This window comes from Pristis pectinata, chromosome 21 (genome assembly GCF_009764475.1).
Source record: "Pristis pectinata isolate sPriPec2 chromosome 21, sPriPec2.1.pri, whole genome shotgun sequence".
Lineage (NCBI taxonomy): Eukaryota > Metazoa > Chordata > Chondrichthyes > Rhinopristiformes > Pristidae > Pristis > Pristis pectinata.
In genome coordinates, this window is record NC_067425.1 from 34,250,339 (window position 1) to 34,271,180 (window position 20,842).

Genomic DNA, 20,842 nt, shown 5'->3' on the forward strand with positions numbered 1-20,842 from the left:
GATTACAAGGTTTCCTCTGACTTGCATATTATTGATCATCTTGTATTTCTGAGCCCAGATGGGGAAATGATAATACTATTGAACCACTTCATAATTTTAAAGACTTCTTTCATTTCTAAACTCCTCCTTTCTAAAGAGCCTCCTGTCTGTTCAATCTTCTGAGAGCCTCTTTAATTCCAGAGACAGCATTGCAATTCTTTTTTTTAATTCTAATGTTCCTGTTTCATTTTTGTAATTTGGAGGCCAGATTCAGAGCCATATGTGTGTTAAAGCCAAGTTCAGATCACAATGGTTCTCTGCTTTTGAATTCTATTCTTGAAGAAAGGAATCACAGTGGTGTGCTTGCCCTGTGCAGCCTAATTGAATAGTCCATTGTAATTATTTGATCTGCTATTGTGACCTTCTCAATGAAAATATAATTCAGCTGAATGTCCAGTGGAATAAGCCGAGCCAGTATACCCTCTTTTAAATAAGATGTAAAAGAAAGCTGGTACATCATACTGGTAATAATGTGGCTTTTGACTTTGCATTTTACCAACCTCTGAAAGCAGTTCCAATTCTAAGACGTGTGGGGGTTGGAGGCAGAACTTGCAACCAGTGGATTGCCTATGATATGCAGTCGTTGCTTTGTTGGCAAACATGCATAGCAAGATCCTATAAATGGGAAATTATTGAATCAGTTCTGGTGTTGGTGAAGGGTGCATATAGTCGGGGAACTTTTTAAGTCCACTCTACTCCTCTGCCAGTGCCTCCACCTCAGCCTTATCATCTTACATTTCTGCTCTGTTTTCATTTCTTTGGTCAATACTCTTTCCTCCGTTATGAAGATGTGGTTGTCACATCAGGGCATTGTTTCACGTCACAGGTTGCTCACACTGAAATCTTGCCTGTGACTGACATCAGACCACAAGGTGTACACATGCAAGTCTAATCCTGTCTTCAGCTATGCACTCAGTTCCAGATGGGAGAACTGGTGAGTTTGCAGGACTACTTTTTACATTGTCTGAAATTTGGCTGTTGGTATCCAGCCAAGACTGAACTGTGCTCCCTGGTGACCTGTTGTTCCTGGTGAAATGCTCGGTTCCTGCAGCAATTAATGGGCTAATATTTGTAATTTTCTAGCTCAGCTTTTGCCAGTTTTCAAAACTGAATCTCACAGGAATGACCAGCGAGATGAACTAATCCTCAGCTCACAGCAGCCTTCCACACTCACATCAATAGGGCAGGGTTAATGGAACGACCTCCTAATCCAAGTAAATTTTACCAGAGGTGAAAGCAAATCAGTATGGGCCAGGACCCAGGTATCTGTACAAATCTGTACCATAGGTAGCTTACTTAGACATTTAAATTTCTTACCGGCACAATCATACCACAAACATCGCCACAAGAAAACATGAACAGGAGTAGGCCACTTGGCCCCTCAAGCCTGCCCAACCGTTCAATATGATCAGGGTTGATCTGCTCCAGGTCTTGTGTCCTCACTTGTGCCAGTTCACCAGAGCTTTCAATTCCCCGATCTTTCAAAAATGTATCTACTTCCTCTTTAAAGAATCCCAGTGGTCCAGCCTCCAGAACCCTAAGGGATTCACCGCCCTCCGTGAGACATTCCTATGCACCTCACTTTTAAATGACCACTCCCTCATCTTGTAGTTATGTCTGTAGGTTCGAGACTCTCCCACTCGCGGAAACATCTTAGCATCTACCCTGTCATGTCCCCTTAGGATCCTGTATGTTCCAATAAGATCTCCTCCTCATTCTTCTAAACTCCAAACAATACAACTCAAATTTTTTTTTAGCCAATCATATAAGGACAATTCTCTCATCCCAGGAATAAGCTGAGCCAGTATATCCTTTTTTAAATAAGATGTGAAAGAAAGCTGGTACATCATACTGCTAGTAACGTGGCTTTTGACTTTGCATTTTACCAACCTCTGAAAGCAGTTCCACAGGGGGACAGGTGAGGTTAGGGCACAATATTAGGGATGACTCCACAAAACTGGAAACATCAGCCCCTGAAGGAAACAACCTACATTCCTTCTCAGAGAGGAAATGTGGTTTCCCTGCTTGTGTTTATATACCGCCTTTCACATTCAGGACACTCCATTAGCACTGCACAGACAACAACGCACTGTTGAAGTATTTAATGCAGGAAGTACAGTGATCAGCTTTACCGACACCAAGATAGATCGAATTAGAATGTAATTTGTAACCAGACAGTTTGCTTCAGTGATTTCACTTGAAAGAGAAATCTTGAGCCAGGAAACCTCAGTTAGGAAAGAATTTGCCAAGCTTTTCTTCAAACCGGTGGCATGGGGTCTTGAACATTCACCTGAGAGAGGAGGTGGGGCCTCAGTTTAATAGTTCAGCTCAGAGACATTATCTCCACCAGTGCAGAACTTACACAAGTGCTGCAGTAAAGTGGTAGTCCCCGTGTAAGTTTCCCAAACTATCCTTATTGTGTACCCCATCCAGATTTACTCTTTGCTTGTTCATACCAACAAGCATATATTTTATTTTTTTAATTCCTTATATGCCAATTATTTCACATGTTATAATAATGTGTGATGCAGTTCCCAAGACAGCTTCAGTACTTTGCTGTATTGTTTTACCTGTTTTGTAATGAAGTTCTGAATTTTGCACTTGGAGCTAAAAAATTGCTTGCATGTTTTTTTAACAATATTTATTAGGACGAGAGCTAGACTCTGGCACAGAGCTCGTGCTCCAGAATGGTTTTTGTCCTTTATATTCTAATTCAGACCACATTATTGAGTTGCCTGAAAGTCTGCAGTAAAGAGCTTGATCTGCATTTCCACACAAATAAAAGACAAGTTCTCCTACACCATCAGAGTTATTTGAATTAATTGCCTCAAACAAGATAAATACACGGAGCTTTATGCTTCAGTGAAAATTAAATCATGATTACATTTTTTTCTCCCATCTCACCACTCTCCCCCGCTTTTTCGGAAGTGTCTGGTAGAGATTCATGTGTCACAGTTTGGGAACCACTGGATTAGATCATATGCTGAAATCTTTCAAGTGGGTTTTGAACCCATGACACTGACAGAGCCAAGAGTGCAATCACTGAGCCAGGGCTGACAGCTCTGTCTGCCCATACAGCTCTTGCCGGTACAGATGCATGGGCTGAACTGATCTGGGTCGCCCACTTTCAGGATCAGACCACAAAGTTTCACAAGCAACTAGGGCTTAGCTGGTGTGCTACAGAGGCCCCACCCACAGACACCCTGACAGCCTGTGACAGGAGGCGAAGCCTCACCTTCTGTCAAAGTCTGTAAGGCTTTGTAAGGTGTCTTTAAGTGCCTCTGATATTTAAAGACATTTAAAAACAACTAAAATAACTTTAATTCAAAAACTTAACTTTAAAAAATATTAAAAATGCATTCAAACACTGATAGATAATTAGAATTGTTAAAATAAAGTGCAAATTTTGACAGAATCAGACAGGAACTTGCTAAAGTTGATTCGAGCAGGCTGCTGGCAGGCAAAGGGGTGTTTGGCAAGTGGGAGGCTTTTAACAGTGAGACAGGGAGAGTTCAAGGTCTGCATGTTCCTGTTAGAGTGAGGGGCAAGGCTGGCAGGAGTAGGGAACCCTGGATGATGAGGGATATTGTGGCTCTGGTCAGGAATAAGTCATAGGTCAGTACAGGCAGCTGGTAACAAGCAAACCCCTGGAGGAGTACAGGGGATGCAGGAGTATACTTAAGAAGGAAATCAGAGGAGCAAAAGTGTGGAATGAGTTAACTTTGGCAGAGAGAGTTAAGGAGAATCCAAGGAGACTTTTTAAATATATCAGGGGGAAAACAGTACTCAGGGAGAGAATAGGGCCCCTCAAAAACCAAAGTGGACATCTCTGTGTGGAGCCACAGGAGATGGGCAAGGTCCTTCACGAATATTTCTCCTCTTTTTTTACCGTGAAGAAAGACGTGAAGACTTCGGAACTTGAGATAGTTAGTGGGGACGTCTTGAGGATAGCCCACATTATAGCAGAGAAGGTGCTGGATGCCTTAAAACATATGAAGGTAGATAAATTTCTGGGGCTTTCTCCTTGTGATTCGTAGGTGGGGAACCTCCACTGACACCATTGCTACACTGGATCTCCACTGTAATGCAGAGGAATCCAGCACCATCGGAACCCAGGATCAGTGGAGCCACTCCGCCTACCCCAGACCTACTTAACCTCACCATAAACCCTGGGTGTTCTCAACCTGCCAGTGGCTGAAGCCAGCAGTCCTCTCTGGAGCTGTCAACCACAGCTGCTTCCAGTAGAGATGTCCACATTGGATTTCTGTAACCCGGACTGTCGTAGTTACCTTAACGGTAGCGAATTCACTGGCAGGATAAGTCAATCAACATCAGCATTCTCTTCCAGGCCAATATCCACAGCACTGAAGCCCTAGTTAAATGTTGGTCTGGCTATTCCATTCAGATATTCCATTCTGAGCTCTATCGTGGGCAAAGATGATGAGGCAGACAGAGGAAAAAATTCAAGGATGTGCTTAAAGTTTCCTTGAAAAAATGCAACATCTCTGATCACTCCTGGGAATCTCTGGCCCAAGACCACTCAACATGGGGAGGGGTGGTACTGGGAACCTCAAGATTATTCATCGGGATTACGCAGATACTCAGCGTAGATGACAGAGGCAGCACTCACCTCACCACCTAACTATCCACCAGCCTGTCCTGTCAGGCACCCCCTCTGCCCCATACTGTGTTTCCACACTGGCCTCATCAGCCACCTCAGAACCCACAAAACCGGAGTGGATACAAGGCACCCTCGATCCCGAGGGACCGCCCAGGAAGAAGAGTAGCAGAGATGACCGGGGACCGTTCAAACCCGTCAGAAGTGTTAGCTTGCGTCTTTAGGTGAGGATGTGGAGGAGGGTGTGGGGAGGAGCAGAAGCTGAAAATTTGATGATGGTGAAATTCTGCAATGGTTTTGAGCTACTCAGGATGTGAAGAAAGCCTTGCTCCATCTGCAGTGGTTAATGCCGTTTGATGGTCAGACCTGACTGCTAAACCTTTGTAATCTGAATGCAGCAGTCTGAATGAGGATTCCCCACACACACACACACACTGAAGGATTTGAAACTGTTACAAGAAAGTGTGGGCTATTATAATCTTACAATCTCTTCTCTCGTTAGTCTCAGGCCCTCTCTCTAGTGAGTCCTCCATCTCTTCACTTCGTCTCCCCTTCCATTGCCTCCTTGGAGATTAAATCCCAGCTTTCCTTAATTCAGAAATCTTCCACTGGCAATCTTTTCTAAACTTACTTTATGCAGTCCCTGATTCCAGTTCAGCACCTTGTGGTGTCTTGGTCTTTGATCTGCACCATTTTCAACCATGTTGTGCAGATGCTGTGCACATCTGACAGGTGCTGATTGCCACGCTGTGGAAATGACTCCACAGATCCTAGCTGCTGTGTGCAATCTCAGAACCGTGGACAATCCACACCACGTGTCGATCTCACGCTGTAAGTGCTTCGCTCCTTCAGGGAAGGAGAGCTGCTGTTTCTCACCCACTTGGCTCCACACTTGTCACCAGACCCACAGGAATGTGGTTAGCTCATAACTACCCTCTGAGCTGCACAAGCAACTTCAAGGGCATCTGGGAGTGAGCATTGCCGGTGACACCCACTGAATTAACAAATCCTAAATGAAAACAGAAAGTGCTGGGAACACTCAGCAGGTCGGACAGCATCTCCAGAGAGAGAGAAACAGGGTTAATGATTCAGACCAAAGTCCCTTCTTTCGATGCTCATTGCCCGTGTGTTGCTCAATTATCAAATGAAAATTTGACAAAAGGGCTCTTGACCCAAGAAGCTGCCTCAAGAAGGCAGCATCTATCATCAAGGATCCCCACCATCTGGGTCATACCCTCGTCTCGCTGCTACCCTCGGGCAGGAGGTACAGAAGCCTGAAGTCCCACACCACCAGGTTCAGGAACAGCTACTTCCCTACAACCATCAGGTTCTTGAACTGACCTGTACAACCCTAACCATACCTCACAATGGCACACTATGGACCACCTCTTGCACTGCCGTGGACTTGTCTCTCTGAATGTGTCTTTTATTTGCACTGGCTTGTTTTTGCCCAGTCCTTTCCCTTTCCCTTTCTCTTTCTCTTTCTCTCTCTCTCTCCCCACTGTCTTGTATAATTTATTGTCTGAACCTACTTGCTTGTGATGCTGCTGCAAGCAGGTTTTTCATTGTACCTGTACCTCAGCGTACTTGTGCACATGACAATAAACTCAAAGTGACCTGAAACGTTAAACCCTGTTTTTCAAACTCTTTAAAAAATGTTGTGCAGTTTTGCTAAGTCGTCCTCAGTTCAGGTCAGCCCCGAAGCAACTCAAGGAGGGCTGGAGTTGTTCTGATAGAGAGCCAGCAAAGAGATGATGGGCCGAATGTCCTCCTTTTGTGCTGTAATCACACGATGATTCTATGACTATTCCGTGCCTTTGCATACTAGCCCAGTAATTTAACCACAATGCAGGGGTGGATGAGGACAACCTTCTTGGGTCCTGCCCTGTTAAATGAATTCCTAAGCCTGTAACTAATACCAGCAAAAGAAGGTTGTTCACCTATAATGGCCTCTCAGTGTAGGAAGGGAAACTTGAAATCAAAGCTATCACAATAGGTGCTTTGGAAGTCAGGCCATGAAAACAGACCTAGAAAACCTCACGTTGAAGGTCTCTCAAGTGCCAAATCTGACTTCCTGGAGAACCTACTAAGAACCAATGACGTTCTTGGTCGAACATTACAGGAACCACGCATTACTAATGAGCAAGCATGCTGCTGTAAGATCTATAGACTTACTACAAACCAATACCATGCAAACTACGGTTTGGCAATCTGTGTGAAAGATCAACTCACTAACACAATCTCTGGCACAGAACACAGAATCAATGCCACAGCAGTTAAGAGCTACCAGTATTTACAGCGAAGAATGGTCTAATCCAACTGTGCCACCTCCACAGAAATGGCAGAGGTTAATTGACTGGGGCTGTGGTACAAGAGCTAACAGTGGGGAAGCTGTGACAGGTTGGATGACAGCCTGTCACAAGCCATTGCTGTGCGGTGTTGAACATCACACAACCTTTCAATTAGTAAGATAGGGGAGGGAAGAGGACCCTAACCTCACCCCTTCTCATCAGGCAGACCATCACTGTACTCCTGTCCCATACCCAGACAAGCATTTTCATATCATCTTATGACATAGAAGGAGGCTATTTGGCCCATCAAGACTCAGAGTAATCCTATCAATCCCATTCCCCTTATCTTCTGGGAAACCTTTCTCTCACGCACCCATCACCTCTCCCCAGATTCTTCAACTCACCTATACACCAGGGACAATTTACAGTGACCAATTAACCAATCAACCCGCCCGTCTTTGGAATGTGGGATGAAACTGGAAACCCACATGGTCACAGGGAGAATGTGCAAACTCCACACACACAACACCAGGGATCAGGATTGACCCTGGGTCGAAAGAGCCACAAGGCAGCAGCTCTATCTGAGCTGCCAGTGTGCCACCCAGGGTTTTAGTGAACTTGCTCCTTGGTGCAGTGATACGGAACAGCACCTTGGTTTCAGAGCGCAGCGTGTCCCCGTTGGAGCCCTGAGTGTGAAGCTGCTCTCCAACAAAAACACCAGGCAGCCATGGCGCCACTTAAATGCTGGACACCTATAGACAACCTTGGCTTGACTCTGGAGACCATAGACTTTGTTCACACAAGCCCTCAGGCCTGGAACCTTTGAGGAAACTTGGAGCACCAAATCCAGCAAGGGACACCAAACTACAACTCAGTGCAAATGCTGTCGCTGCCAAAGGAGGTCAAAGGAAGAACGAAAGACGAATGGCAAATTGCCCTCTGCCTTGCCTGCTGTCAGACCACTTCACTCTTGTGGAGATGGAAGTTGGAGAGATGGATAAAGCTGCCAGGACAGATGGGTTCCACCAGACTTCTCTCTGCCGATGGCAAAACAATGGCTCCCGGCAACCTTTCCAATCGTGATGGACAATGGCCACATCCCCCAAATATGGTCTGAGAGAAAGGTGATCGCCCAGGTAAAAGCAGAAAGCCAGCCGTAGACCTTGGAGCTACATCCTTGTTCTGCACTGCTTAGAAGTTCCACAATTAAATGATCAGTACCTCAAGAACAGGTGGGCTTCAGACCCCAACACAGCTGCGAGAAACAAGCCTTTGTTATTACCACAAAAACCAGGCTGGATGTCCTTGCATTCTTGACCTGTGTGGAAGCACGCGCTAGCACTCGGACTCTGCACGTTGTTGTCATGCACTGGGATGTGGGTCTACCCAGGTGAGAAGGTCAGCAAGCCAAGAAAACTGACCGCAGGTCTCCCACATGGCTGTGAGATTTTCCTGTTCATAGTTTGCTTTCCTTTCAAGATTTCTTTTAACCTAATTCAAGACACTTGCTTGTGACTACAATAAACCAGAATGGGTATGAGTATATTGGTTATAAGCACAAAACATCGATTAATTGCATTCAGTACAAAGAAGCTAAGAAAGGCAACAGTCAGAGTGTTACATGGAACCCCAGTGTCTGAGCTTCTCAGTGACTTTGGTGCAATCTTTTTTTCCTCTTGCTGTGTCCTGTTTATTGCAGATTCTCCTGGATTTCTACTGGATGTGTCTGCACTCTCTCTCTAACCCAGTACTTATCTACAGTTGCTCTTTGATCTTACCTGCTAACTACTAATTTCCTGAGCCATCTCACCCCGTTCCTTACAAAAACAAATGTTTTTTGCTTCAGCAATAAGGTCTTTTGGATGTTAGAGACCCTTTTCTGGTCTCTTAATTGGTGTTCTCGCCCTACTTGTTTTGAGTGCCATGCTTTGATCATTTGTTCCTGGTAGACTTAATGAATTGTTCTGTCCACGGCTATCAATCGACTTCCAACAAAACACCACAGTCCCACGGCCTAAGTTACTGCCCCAACTTTCACCTCCTGCCAGTTTTAAACATAATTCTGTTTCAGAATATTGTTTGTGGTCAACATTATTTTTTGATTTAATTTGACCATCATGCTTTGTCTTTTGACCATTCACCAATTTAGCACAGAGTTAGTATCTGTTGTATCTGTTAACAATCTTCACAACACTGCTCCATTACAGTTTCAATAATAAAATCTAAGACACATCAGAAACACTTCAAAATGGGCTTATACTTTGAAAACATTTCACTACAGGGGAGTGTCCTTGCACTGACATATTTTAGTATCTGCACAAGTGACACACTGATAACAGCATCATGGAAAGTTATCCACACTGACTGCATTGTCCTAACCCATCACCCTGCCCCGACTTCTTTCACAAGCGGAGACTGCAACCAAACACAATTCAACCCACCGCCTTCACTTTCCATTTTAACATCCGGAAGGCACACAATATCTCAAAGACAAAGACGCCAGTGAATGTCGTCTGCAAATTCGCCGGCACAAGTCAGGGTGGGAAAATTGCCACAGCTCTGGTCTTTTCAACAACCGAATATTCTGCTCCCATCTCCACCTCAAGTTGCCACACCAAGCCCATACTCAGTAGTTACCAGTCCTTTTAAACATTGCCTCTCTTTCCATTAGACAGAACGCAGCAATGTACAGAGAGCTCCTCATATAACCAACAATCTCCCATTCACGAGACCTTCAGAGCCTCCTAATCTGACACCGAACCTTCCAAAACCCCTGGTCGCCATTAACCCAGAACTTCCCACTCCACAATGTCGAAGGATCCTGGATAGGAAACATCCTCAGTATGGCTACCTGACCCACAAATTTCACCTTAAAACTTTGCCTGGCTGTGACTGTGGAAAGCCTGATCAAACCATGGGGCATCCTGCTCCGACCCAGATACCAGCTTGTCATCACAATACCCTCCAGCCCCCAACTCCATATATACACACACACACACACACACACACACACACACACACACACACACACACACACACACACACACACACCTCTCCCTCAACAGGGCCTTTGGACTGGTTAGAGGGCTCAACATTAAAACACTGATGACATTTTAGATCATAAGAAGGAAGAGAGAAGGTCAGAGGACATGGAGAAGAGGAGGGAGGTCCTCCCTGCCCAGGAATCGCTGGCAGGGGGTCATTTGTAGGGAAGCAGCTGCAAAATTAAAAAAGGTACTGAGGCCAGGACATGCATTCCATGTCTGAAGTTGTTACAACTTAAGAACAAGCGTACTGAGGGTTCAGTAACAAGGATACTGGGTGCACCATCAAATCCCACCCCCAACAACTGCCCCACTGAGTGTATCATCAAATCTCAGCCCCCCCAACAACTACCTCACTGAGTCATCAAGTCCCACCCCCCCAACAACTGTCCCACTAAACACATCCATGATGTACAATCCTTTCACTCGACTCACAGCAATCACTTGTACTCGAATGTCATGACCAATGTTCGCAGGTCCCACTGCAACTTCACACATCTCCAGCACTCAGACCCACAGCTTCCTACAATGGCTGCATACTCGCCAGTGTCACACAGTGGCTGCCAGTGGACTTGGAGTTGTGGGAGGTGATATGGTATCCATTGGTTCAGGAGGAGAGAGTGCACTCCATTGTCCAGGGCCAATGGCAGCACAGACAGAGATCACTAAGGATGTTAATATGCTAACATCCAGTCCCCTTTCTCACCTCTTTTTCACCCTGATCCCACAATCTCTTCTGATTTACCAGGTGTGGATGGTTTATGGATGTACTGGCACGTACCACCAGGCTCAAGGACAGCTTCTATCCCACTGTGATAAGACTATTGAACGATGAGATAGACTCTGACCTCACGATCTACCTTGTTGTGACCTTGCACCTTACTGCACTGCACTTTCTCTGTACTGTTATTGTTTTTACCTGTAATCCCTCAATGCACTCTGTACTAACCCAATGTAACTGCACTGTGTAATGAACTGACCTGTACGATCAGTATGTAAGACCAGTTTTTCACTGTACCTCGGTACAAGTGACAATAATAAACCAATACCAATACATGCTCCCTCCCTTCACTATGGCCAGGCCCCTGAAACCTTTCTGCATTTAGGTCCCCAGGAACATCCCAGATGGGAAGCACAGTGGCACCGCTAGTAGGGCTACTGCCTCACAGCACCAGAGACCCAGGTTCAAACCTGACCTCGGGTGCTGTCTGTGCGGAGTTTGCACATTCTTCCAGTGACTGTGCCGATTTCCCCTGGCTGCTCCGTTTTCCTTCCACATCCCAAAGATGTGCAGGTTGGTAGGTTAATTGACGACTGTAAATTGCCCTTAATGTGTAAGTGAATGGTAGAATCTGGGGGAAGTTGAGGAGAAAGTGGGGAGAATAAAATAAAATGGAATTAACGTAGGATTAGGGTAAAAATGGGTGGTTGATGATCTGTGTGGATTTGATGGGCTGAGGGGCCTGTATCCATGCTGTAGCCCTCTGATTCTATTCTGGTCACTGAGTCATGAAAGAACACTCAATCGCTCGATCTTGGATGGTCACAACTACCAGTTCTGACACTCTGCTTCATTCTTAAAGGCAGGTTTATGCATGGGATCTGCATGTGGTGAATCCCTGGGGGCCCGTAGTGGTGAGCCAGGGCTGGCGATGAGAGAAACAGGGTAGCTCAGGCACCAGCGCTCCGTGAGATGAAGACCATTGGACATGTACAACAAGCAGCAGGAGGCACTGTCTGCTCTGGGCTGCAATGTCAAAGGGCAGGAGCGGGGCCACCCTTTTCCACAAGGAAGTGCTGCCCATCTTGATCCATCCATCTGATGGACAAGGAATAGCTTCCACAAGAGAAACAAAGGACAGCAGATGCTGGAATCTAGATAAAAGACACGACGATGCTGGAGGGACTCAGCAGGCCAGGCAGCATCTGTGGAGAAAAGCAGGCGGTCAACGTTCCCGGTCAGGACCCTTCTTCAGGACTCCTGAAGATAGCTTCCACGAGTAGAAGCCGCCCAGCATCAGAGGGCCTGCAGAAGAAGCCGAAAGCGCTGTGTGAACATCATGGCAATCCTTCCATCAAGGCCCATAGGTTTGCTGAGGTGCTGCCCTGACTTCATGGAGCATGTCTCTCAGTTCATGTTCAGCTTACAGAGACCACAGAGCACAAATGCCCCTTAAGGGCTACATTTAGAGCATCTTTTCTGGTTTTAATCAGCAATAGCAGCCTATTTTGTAACCAGTTTAGATAACTGAGACACAATCATAACCAGATTGTCTAATTAACTCTCCCCCATTGGTTCCTTTCTCTGAAGGCTTCTTCTCACCCACTGCCCTCCCACCTCCTCTGCCACCCAAACTAACTTGTTCTCTCTCTTTCCCGGTTCTGACAAAGGGTCTTCGATCGGAAAGGTTAACTGTGTCTCTCTCCACAGATGCCGCCTGACTGGCTGAGTGTTTCCGGCATTTTCTGCTTTGAGTTTGGACTCCCAGCGCCTGCAAGTTTTCCGATTTCCATCCACAATCCTACTGCCACTACTCTGCCAGAGCCTTCCTTGTTGCCTCTTAGCAGACCGTCATCATTCACAGCACAAAAGGTGCAGCCCACGGCTCCTAAAGGTTAAACTTCAGGTCCATCTACACTCCCACACAAAGGAACATCCTTGCGGCAGCTGACCACAGGCACTGGAGGTGCATGGTGTGGCAGCACTCAGAATGCAGTGTCACTCTGGGGCAAGCTGCCCGTGTGGGGAGTGCCACCTTTTAGTCCATCTCCCTAAAAACCACAGGGGCTGGAATTCCAAAATAGAACAGAAAATGCTAGAAGCACTCAGCAAGTCAAGCAGCACCTGTGGGGAGAGGAACAGAGTCAAGATTCCAAATCTAGGTCCCTTCAACAATCCAGTGGCATTATACTGGAGATCGATAGGGAGATCTGGCCAATTTCTTGGCCTGACGAGGGACAGCACAGGAGCGCGGCTGAAGCCTCTACCTCACAGCTCCAGCCACCTGGGGTTCAATCCTGACACCCCCCCCCCCGTGCAGTTTGTGTGGAGTTTGTACGTTCTCCCCGTGACCGCATGGGTTTCCTCCGGGTGCTCCGGTTTCTTCCCACATCCCAACGACGAGCAGGTTGTTAGGTTAATTGGCCTCTGTAAATTGTCCCCAGATTATAGGTGAGTGGTAGAATCTGTTGACGAGGATGTGGTGAAAATAAATTGGGATTAGTCCAGGATTAGTGTAAATGGGTATTTGATGGTTGACATGAAATCAATGGGCCGAAGGGCCTGTTTCTGTGCTGTATGACTCCATTATCTGGCAGTTATCACATTGCTGACTTGGGGAGCATTCAAGGCAATCAATAAGTGGAAAAATTAACAGAAGTTAGATGCCGCAGGAATTTATTGACTGATTTCTACAAAGCCACAATGACCATACTTCAAAAAAGGCATTTCACTGGCAGTAAACTATTTTAGGTCCTCCTTGGACAGAAAAGGACTTTTAGTTATGATGTTTGGTATAAATGTTTTTTAGGCACTGTAGGGTAGAACACGTGGAAGATACCTCCACCGGCAGCATGAGCTGGAGGGAAAAAAATATGACGGTCTTAATCTTTTACAAATTTCGGAATGCACTGCAAGGTTTCCAACTTCCCTGCCTTCCTCACCAACGTTAACATTGCAGAGGCGTGTGTAGTGTTCAGGCAGTTTCACAGGAGTATCTGTTATACTTCAAACATTACTCAACTCGAATAAAGCCAAACTCGGCGATGGCAGAAGTCTACTGAGAAACTATCTTTTTCAGAACATTTGGTTATACCGTTGTATTTTGTCAACTGAACCCTATGAAGTTTCAGAAAAAAATTCAACTCCTGCAAGTAGCCTGTATCTGTTCTATTTCACTTTGCATCTTGCATTATTTTTAGACCTCCCACCTCTCAATTTCGATGACATTTACAATCTTGACCTACAAAGGTTAGATTTGAAGAATGTGACAGGATTTCACATACATCACTTAACAGATATACTTCTAAAAATAACGACATTTTTTAACTTATGTTAGAAGAGCACAAATACTTATGGACAAAAATTCTAAGGTACATTCTGGAACTGCTCAGAACTAGGAATGTAGTTAAACCACACAGTTCAGATTCGGTGTTAGAAATGAACGTTGGTGACTACTTATGATAGTTCACAGTTTAATTGTCAAAGGTGTTTAGTGCCTCAAGCTTTGCAGTTGATTAGAAGTGCTTCAATGCAAAAAACATATGAAGCTAAACAAGAGACCACATTGTTTTACTTACACAAATAACATTGTACTCATAATTTTATCTTTGTCATGCTGAATTCTGGAAACATATCTATAGAGGGGAATCAGTGCCACAGTGTGATTGGCAGGATACTGTTTGGTCATGCACTCGAGGTGGCCAAATGCAAAATGAAGCCCAGCTTCTCATCTGCACGATTGTTGCAAGAGGAACCAGGAGACTGTCGGCTGCCTTACGTCTGCCGCCTCGCAGAACACACCAAATAGAATAAAGAGAAATTAGGGCTAGCACACTGGTGCAGCTGGTACAGCCACTGCCTCACAGCGCCTGAGATCTGGGTTCAATCCTGACCTCGGGTACTGTCTGTGTGGAGTTTGCACCTTCTCTCTGTGATCACGTGGGTTTCCTCTGGGTACTCCGGTTTCCTCCCAAATTCCAAAGACGTGGAGGTTGGTAGGTTAATTGGTCACTGTAAATTGCCCTTAGTGAGTGAGTAAGTGGTAGAGTCCAGGGGGAGTTAATGGGAATGTGAGGATTTGAATAATTGGGTGGTTGATGGCCGGTGAGGACTTGGTGGGCTGCAGGGACTGTTTCTGTGCTGTGTCTCTCTCTGTCTCAATAAATATGAGAAGAACCACATTCCAAAAAAAAATGAAACACCACCTGGGCTTTAGAAATTCCCTTATTAGTGCAAAACACATCACACACCTTCAAGTGAAGATAAAATGGCGACTTACTGCGACTCCTAGATCTTCTACACCTTATGCAGAGCATTACAAGGATCCCAAGTGGAAGAATAAAGAGGACGGAGACAACAGCCCACCATAGCTCTGCTTGGTTCATCCCTCTACCTGCAGTTCAAAAGACAGAGGCAGATTAATGGAGCATCGTAGGCTGTGAAAGTTCAGTGTCGCCCCATACCTACCGTGACTGGACCCTCGGTAAGGGCATGGACATTGTAAGAAGACAGCTTTGCCCACATCACAACTACATTCAAGGAAGCCTGTTAGTGGCTCTTAATTCAGAAAGACCCCTCCCTTATTGCTGCATCCCATTGACTCTTAAATGATTCCATGATTCTCACCTCTCTTGTCCGCCTGGAGGTTGATTCCACGCATTATTACCTCTGTGTGCCAACTTACTTCACCAGTTGGGACTACGTTTATGTCATACAAGCATAGTTCTGGAAGACGACTTTCTGGATGTCCCTTTCAGGCTAAAGACGACGAACTTCCTTCACTTTTTCTTATATTCCAAGGATCAGGCTCATTGATCCTCCAGTACTCAAATATTTCCTTCCAATGGTGCTCAGGATGCAGACCGATCAGAGCCCAGAACACTCGGAGCAAAGTTTGCTCAGGGAGTGCAGTTCTACACTTTATCAGCCTGGTTGACTGCTGCTCTGCATCAATTCTACAGTAGGCTCTTTTTGCTTTCACTGTGCTTAGTTCAGCACAACTTCCAACTGACTCAGAAAGCTACTCACTTTACTAAATCCTTCCTGTTTTCCCAGCTCCACCCATTCATGCCCTGAGCCAGCCTGGTGAACTCATCTCAAGTCTTCTTGCTGCCTTTGACTCAAGCTTTGCAGCTGATTAGAAGTGTTTCGATGCAGAAGCATATGAAGCTAAGCAAGACACCACATTGTTCTACCCTTGCAAATAATTCTAGTCGTCTGCATTTAAACTGTTTACCTTCTCGCATTGTGCACTTAGTTTTTCCATAATGTGGTTCAATATCTGCAGAACTTTTGAATCAAACATAATTTGTTTTAAAAACAAAAATATCGAAAACAACACATTTTGCAAAATGATAGAAGTCACTTGGCCAAAGTTCAGTCTAAAAATAATCATCTTTTAAAGCAGAATCAGTAATCTGGGGCATATGGGAATTCATAAACCATAATCAACCTAGAAATTCAGACAAAAAACAAACTGCTGGAGGAACTCAGCAGGTCGGGCAGCATCCGTGGAGGGAAACGGAGAGTCGACCTTTCAGTTCAAGTCCCTTCCTCTGAATTAGCAGTCAGATGAAGGGTCTCAGCCCAAGACGTCGACTATCCATTTCCCTCCATAGATGTTGCCTGACCTGCTGAGTTCTCCAGTGGCTTGTTTTTTTTGCTCCAGGTGCCAGCATCTGCAGTCTCTTGTGTCTCTGGAAATTCAGTCACATCATGCTGTCCTTTACAGTGTTATTCCCCATGCAGTGGGCTTTTGGAGGGAAAGCTGGATCAAGTTGTGTCCGAATCAACCATTGTTGGTCACTCCCAAGACAATACCTGTCAGGCAAACCACCTTCTTTCATTTTCTGACCCTTATTCCCAAACTGCACATTCTCCCCTGACTCAGCCCACCCGGAGATCAAAGGTGATACCACTCTCTGCACCCAAGCCCAACCGTGCCCACTGTCCAACCCCCTGTTCCCCAAGGCCCTGGTCTCAACCTCCACCCTGGTCATCCAACCCTGCCATCCCCAAAGTCCTCAAGAGAGACTGATCTCCAATCTCACCACCAGCACCGTCACTTAACATATTAGGCCTCTCTTAAGTGATGTGGGTGGTGCCCTGTTGTGAAGCCCAGCTTGTGCACCAATTTAGGTGCATTAGAATTTCTAGGCCAGTATGCCTCGAGTTCTATAAATCGCATTAGTGGAATATGTATATGTGTAGGACTCCTGCATAACCAGCTCAGCTGCCTATAGTGACCAAGGACAAAGAGTCCATCCATCATTTCAAACATTGCTGCACCACACTGCACCTTAGCCACAGGTTCAGGAACAAGTTTATCAAGCCTTCTTCGACAAAACTCCTCAAACTCAGGATATCCACTGCCTAGAACAACAAGACGCACAGAAACACCATCATCTCAGCAATCACACACCTTCTTGATGTGGGATTGTAATCACCATTTCTTCATTGTCATTTGGCCAAAATCCTGGAACTTCTTATTCTACAGCATTGTGTGTACTTTCATTACGAGGACTGCTGTATTACAAGGAGGACGGTCATCTCTTCCTCCTCAAACAATAAGGGATGCACCATAAATGAAAGCCTTGCGGGCACCATTAGTGCTTTCTTCTCTGCAGCCCACCCCGCCCCACCACTCGATTCAGTAATGGTCGATTTTACCTAAACCCGTTAACCCATCTTTGTTCCACATTCAGATACAATTTAAAATTTTGTATAACTCTTTAAATCTACTTAATATTAAAAAGAGTTGCAGTATTCATGAGCGGAAATCCTCACAAAGTACTACAAGGCCAACGAAGGACATGTTCTTTCCGTGTCACTGTGTTGGCGACCTGTCATGCACAGCAAGATCCCACAGACAGCCATGTGATTGTGACAAGAACAAGTTTGCTGTGATCGTTAGAGTCTCCTTACTTGAGGGAGGATACACTGGTTTTGGGGGCGGTGCAGAGGAGGTTCGCCAGGTTGATTCCGGAGATGAGGGGGTTAGCCTACGAGGAGAGATTGAGTCGCCTGGGACTATACTCACTGGAATTCAGAAGAATGAGAGGGGATCTTATAGAAACATAGAAAATTATGAATGGGATAGATAAGATAGAGGCAGGAAGGTTGTTTCCACTGGAAGGTGAGACTAGAACTAGGGGACATAGCCTCAAGATTCGGGGGAATAGATTTAGGATGGAGATGAGGAGAAACTGCTTTTCCCAGAGAGTAGTGAATCTATGGAATTCTCTGCCCAGGGAGCCAGTGGAGGCTACCTCATTAAATATATTTAAGACACAGTTAGATAGATTATTTCATAGTAGGGGAATTAAGGGTTATGGGGAAAAGGCAGGCAGGTGGATCTGAATCCACGGCCAGGTCAGCCATGATCTTATTGAATGGTGGAGCAGGCTCGACGGGCCGGATGGCCTCCTCGTGCTCCTGTTTCTTATGTTTCTTAGGTAGGGCATCAGGGATGACTCCCCTATTCTCCTTCAAAATTATGCCATGGGGTCCATTACGGCCAAGTCTGACCTCAATTTAACATCAATTTGCATTCCCTCGGCACTCTCTGCAGTGCTGACCTACATTTTTGCACTCAAGTCTCTGCGATGGGACTCAAACCCCCAACCTGAGACTCAAAAGGTGGCAGGTGTGATAGTTTTTGGAAGGAAACTTGTTAAAAACTCTCAGGCATATTATAAAGGCACAGTGAGCAATGGGCATTGGCGAATGGAAAACTTAACCATCCTGACCCAAGTCTAAACTTCAGTCTAAAATAGGTAATCAGTAACTTGTCTGAATCTGAATGACGGAAAGTCTGCTAGATCTCATTATCACTGCCTCGAATGACTGAAAGTCATTCTCAGCGATGATAATGAGAGGCAGCCTAGGCAGAAGCAATGAGACCTTCTGGGAACTGTGGTCTGACATCCTTGTTTCTTCAAATAAAATGCAGACCTTCATTTCAGAATTCTTCCATTGCTTACAGTTATACTCTGACCAGAGAAATAAGGCATTAAATATCTTCTCAAGTGTGAAAATCAAAATAACTACATATGCTGGAAATCTGAAATAAAACCAGAAAATGTTGGAACACTCCGCGGGTTGGGCAAGCTCTAAGGAAAGGCTGAACAAGGGGGTCTTCAACCTGAGATGTTACCTCTGCTTCTCTCTTCACAAAGACTGCTGAGCGGTTCCAACATTTTCTGGTTTTATTTCTCTTGAAGATTACAAATTGCAAAGCGGATAAAATTTTCCACTGTTTAAAGTCTTCACACAATGGACGTCAGTGTATCTACCTGCTAGCCAGTGCTAATCCTTGTGTTTTAAAGACAGATGTCGAATGAAGCAACAGTCTGCTGGAGGAACGCAGCGGGTCGAGCAGCATCTGTGGGAGAAAAGGAATTGTCGACATTTCTGGTCAAAACCCTGCATCAGGGCTGAGAGTGGAGGGGGGAGGGGGGACGTGTACACCCTGCCTCAGTCCACCAATCACCTCGGAATCCTTTCCCGCCACTCCCCTTCTCCACTCTCAGTCCTGATGCAGGGTCTCGACCTGAAACATCGACAACGTCCTTCCTCCCACGGATGCTCCTCGACCCGCTGAGTTCCTCCAGCAGATTGTCTGTTGCTCCAGGTTCCAGCATCTGAGGTCTCTTGTGTCTTCCGATGTCAAGTGAAGTTCAACACTCAGAATTGTGGGGTAATGTACTTTGGGAGAAAAGGGAAGCAGAAGGAAATGTGCACTGCATGGGAAACCTTAAAAAGCGGTAAAGAGACGTAGACCACAAGTTACCATAAGTGAACATGCTGATGAAGACCAAATGAGATCAAAACGTGGTTTTAACCCAACCTGTCTAATGGGATTGATTCTCTGGAGAGAAATCAAGCATGGTTGGCACATGGGTTACATTAAAATTATTACTTTAATAAATAAAAGCATCAAAAACAATAGTAAAACTGAACCTACACAAACTGTTAGTTAGACTACAGCTGAAAAACAATCAGACAGAAGTGATTCACTGAGACGACAGCAGCAATGAGAGGCTTCAGGTATGAGAGAAACCAAAGGAACTGGTGTCCTTCACTTTGTAATGAAGACAGTTAAAAGGAGAACTTTTTACCGGGAGAGGGTGCATCACCATAAACAGCAGGTGGGAACAAAATGCAGTGTCTTTTAAAAGATAAGTGACTAAATACAAATAAAAGAAAACATTACAAAGCTCTTTCAGAGAACCAACATATGTGAACTAGGGGTATACAGTCACCGTTCTATGTTCTGTGAAATACAGAGGCACAAAAGACTGCAGACGCTGGAATCTGCAGCAAAAAACAAACTGCTGGAGGGACTCGGCAGGTCAGGCAGCGTCTGCGGAGGGAGAAGGACAGTTGATATTTCGGGTCGAGACCCATCATCAGACCAGATGAAGGGTCTCGACCCAAAATGTCAATTGTCCATTCCCCTCCACAGATGCTGCCTGACACGCTGAGTTACCCCAGCAGTTTTTTTTTCTGTCTAATTTACATTAAATGTCTTCTCTTATAATAATGAATCAACACACTCTCTCCTCAACCCAAGTGCTGACAATATATTCCATTGTATTTTTATGTCAGAATCCAATTTTACAAACTTAAGGAAGATCAGCATGTCACCGAAAACTCTAACATGTGTAATGAATTGATCGGTTTGTAAGACAAGTTTTTCACTGTACCTCAGTACAAGTGACAATAATAAACCAATACCAAATTTCTACGGATGTACTTTCGAAAGTATCCCGATTGTTACATCATGTTCTGGTCCGCAATTCAAATGTGACGGAACACAAGAAGCTGCAGAGAGTAGTGGACTCTGCCCAGTACATCACAGGCACGTCCCTCCCCACCATTGGGAGTATCTACAGGAAGCGCTGCCTCAAGAAGGCAACATCCATCATCAAAGATCACCACCATCCGGGCCGTGCTATCTTCTCACAGCTACCATCGGGCAGGAGGTACAGAAGCCTGAAGTCCCACACCACCAGGTTCAAGAACAGCTACTTCCCTTCAACCATTTGGTTATCCAACTAACCAGCACAACCCTAATCACAACAACTTAGCAACACTGTGACCACTTTGCACTATAATGGTCTTTTTT

General features: G+C 45.3%; 1 protein-coding gene across 3 annotated transcripts in view; it reads right to left on the bottom strand.

The window, feature by feature from the left end:
- The window catches only part of LOC127581437 (linker for activation of T-cells family member 2-like), a 75,086-nt gene that overhangs the window by 40,879 nt on the left and 13,365 nt on the right, over window positions 1-20,842 (bottom strand). Inside the window, exons 1-2 of one of the 3 annotated variants that reach the window (XM_052035861.1) lie at window positions 15,340-15,635; window positions 14,993-15,106 (exon numbers count right to left, since the gene is read on the bottom strand). In XM_052035861.1, the coding sequence (XP_051891821.1) occupies window positions 14,993-15,106; window positions 15,340-15,373 (148 nt within the window). In that variant the 5' untranslated portion in view covers window positions 15,374-15,635. Of the gene's footprint in view, window positions 1-14,992; window positions 15,107-15,339; window positions 15,636-20,842 lie in introns of those variants that run through there. The other 2 variants (XM_052035860.1, XM_052035862.1) reach the window with 2 other exon arrangements.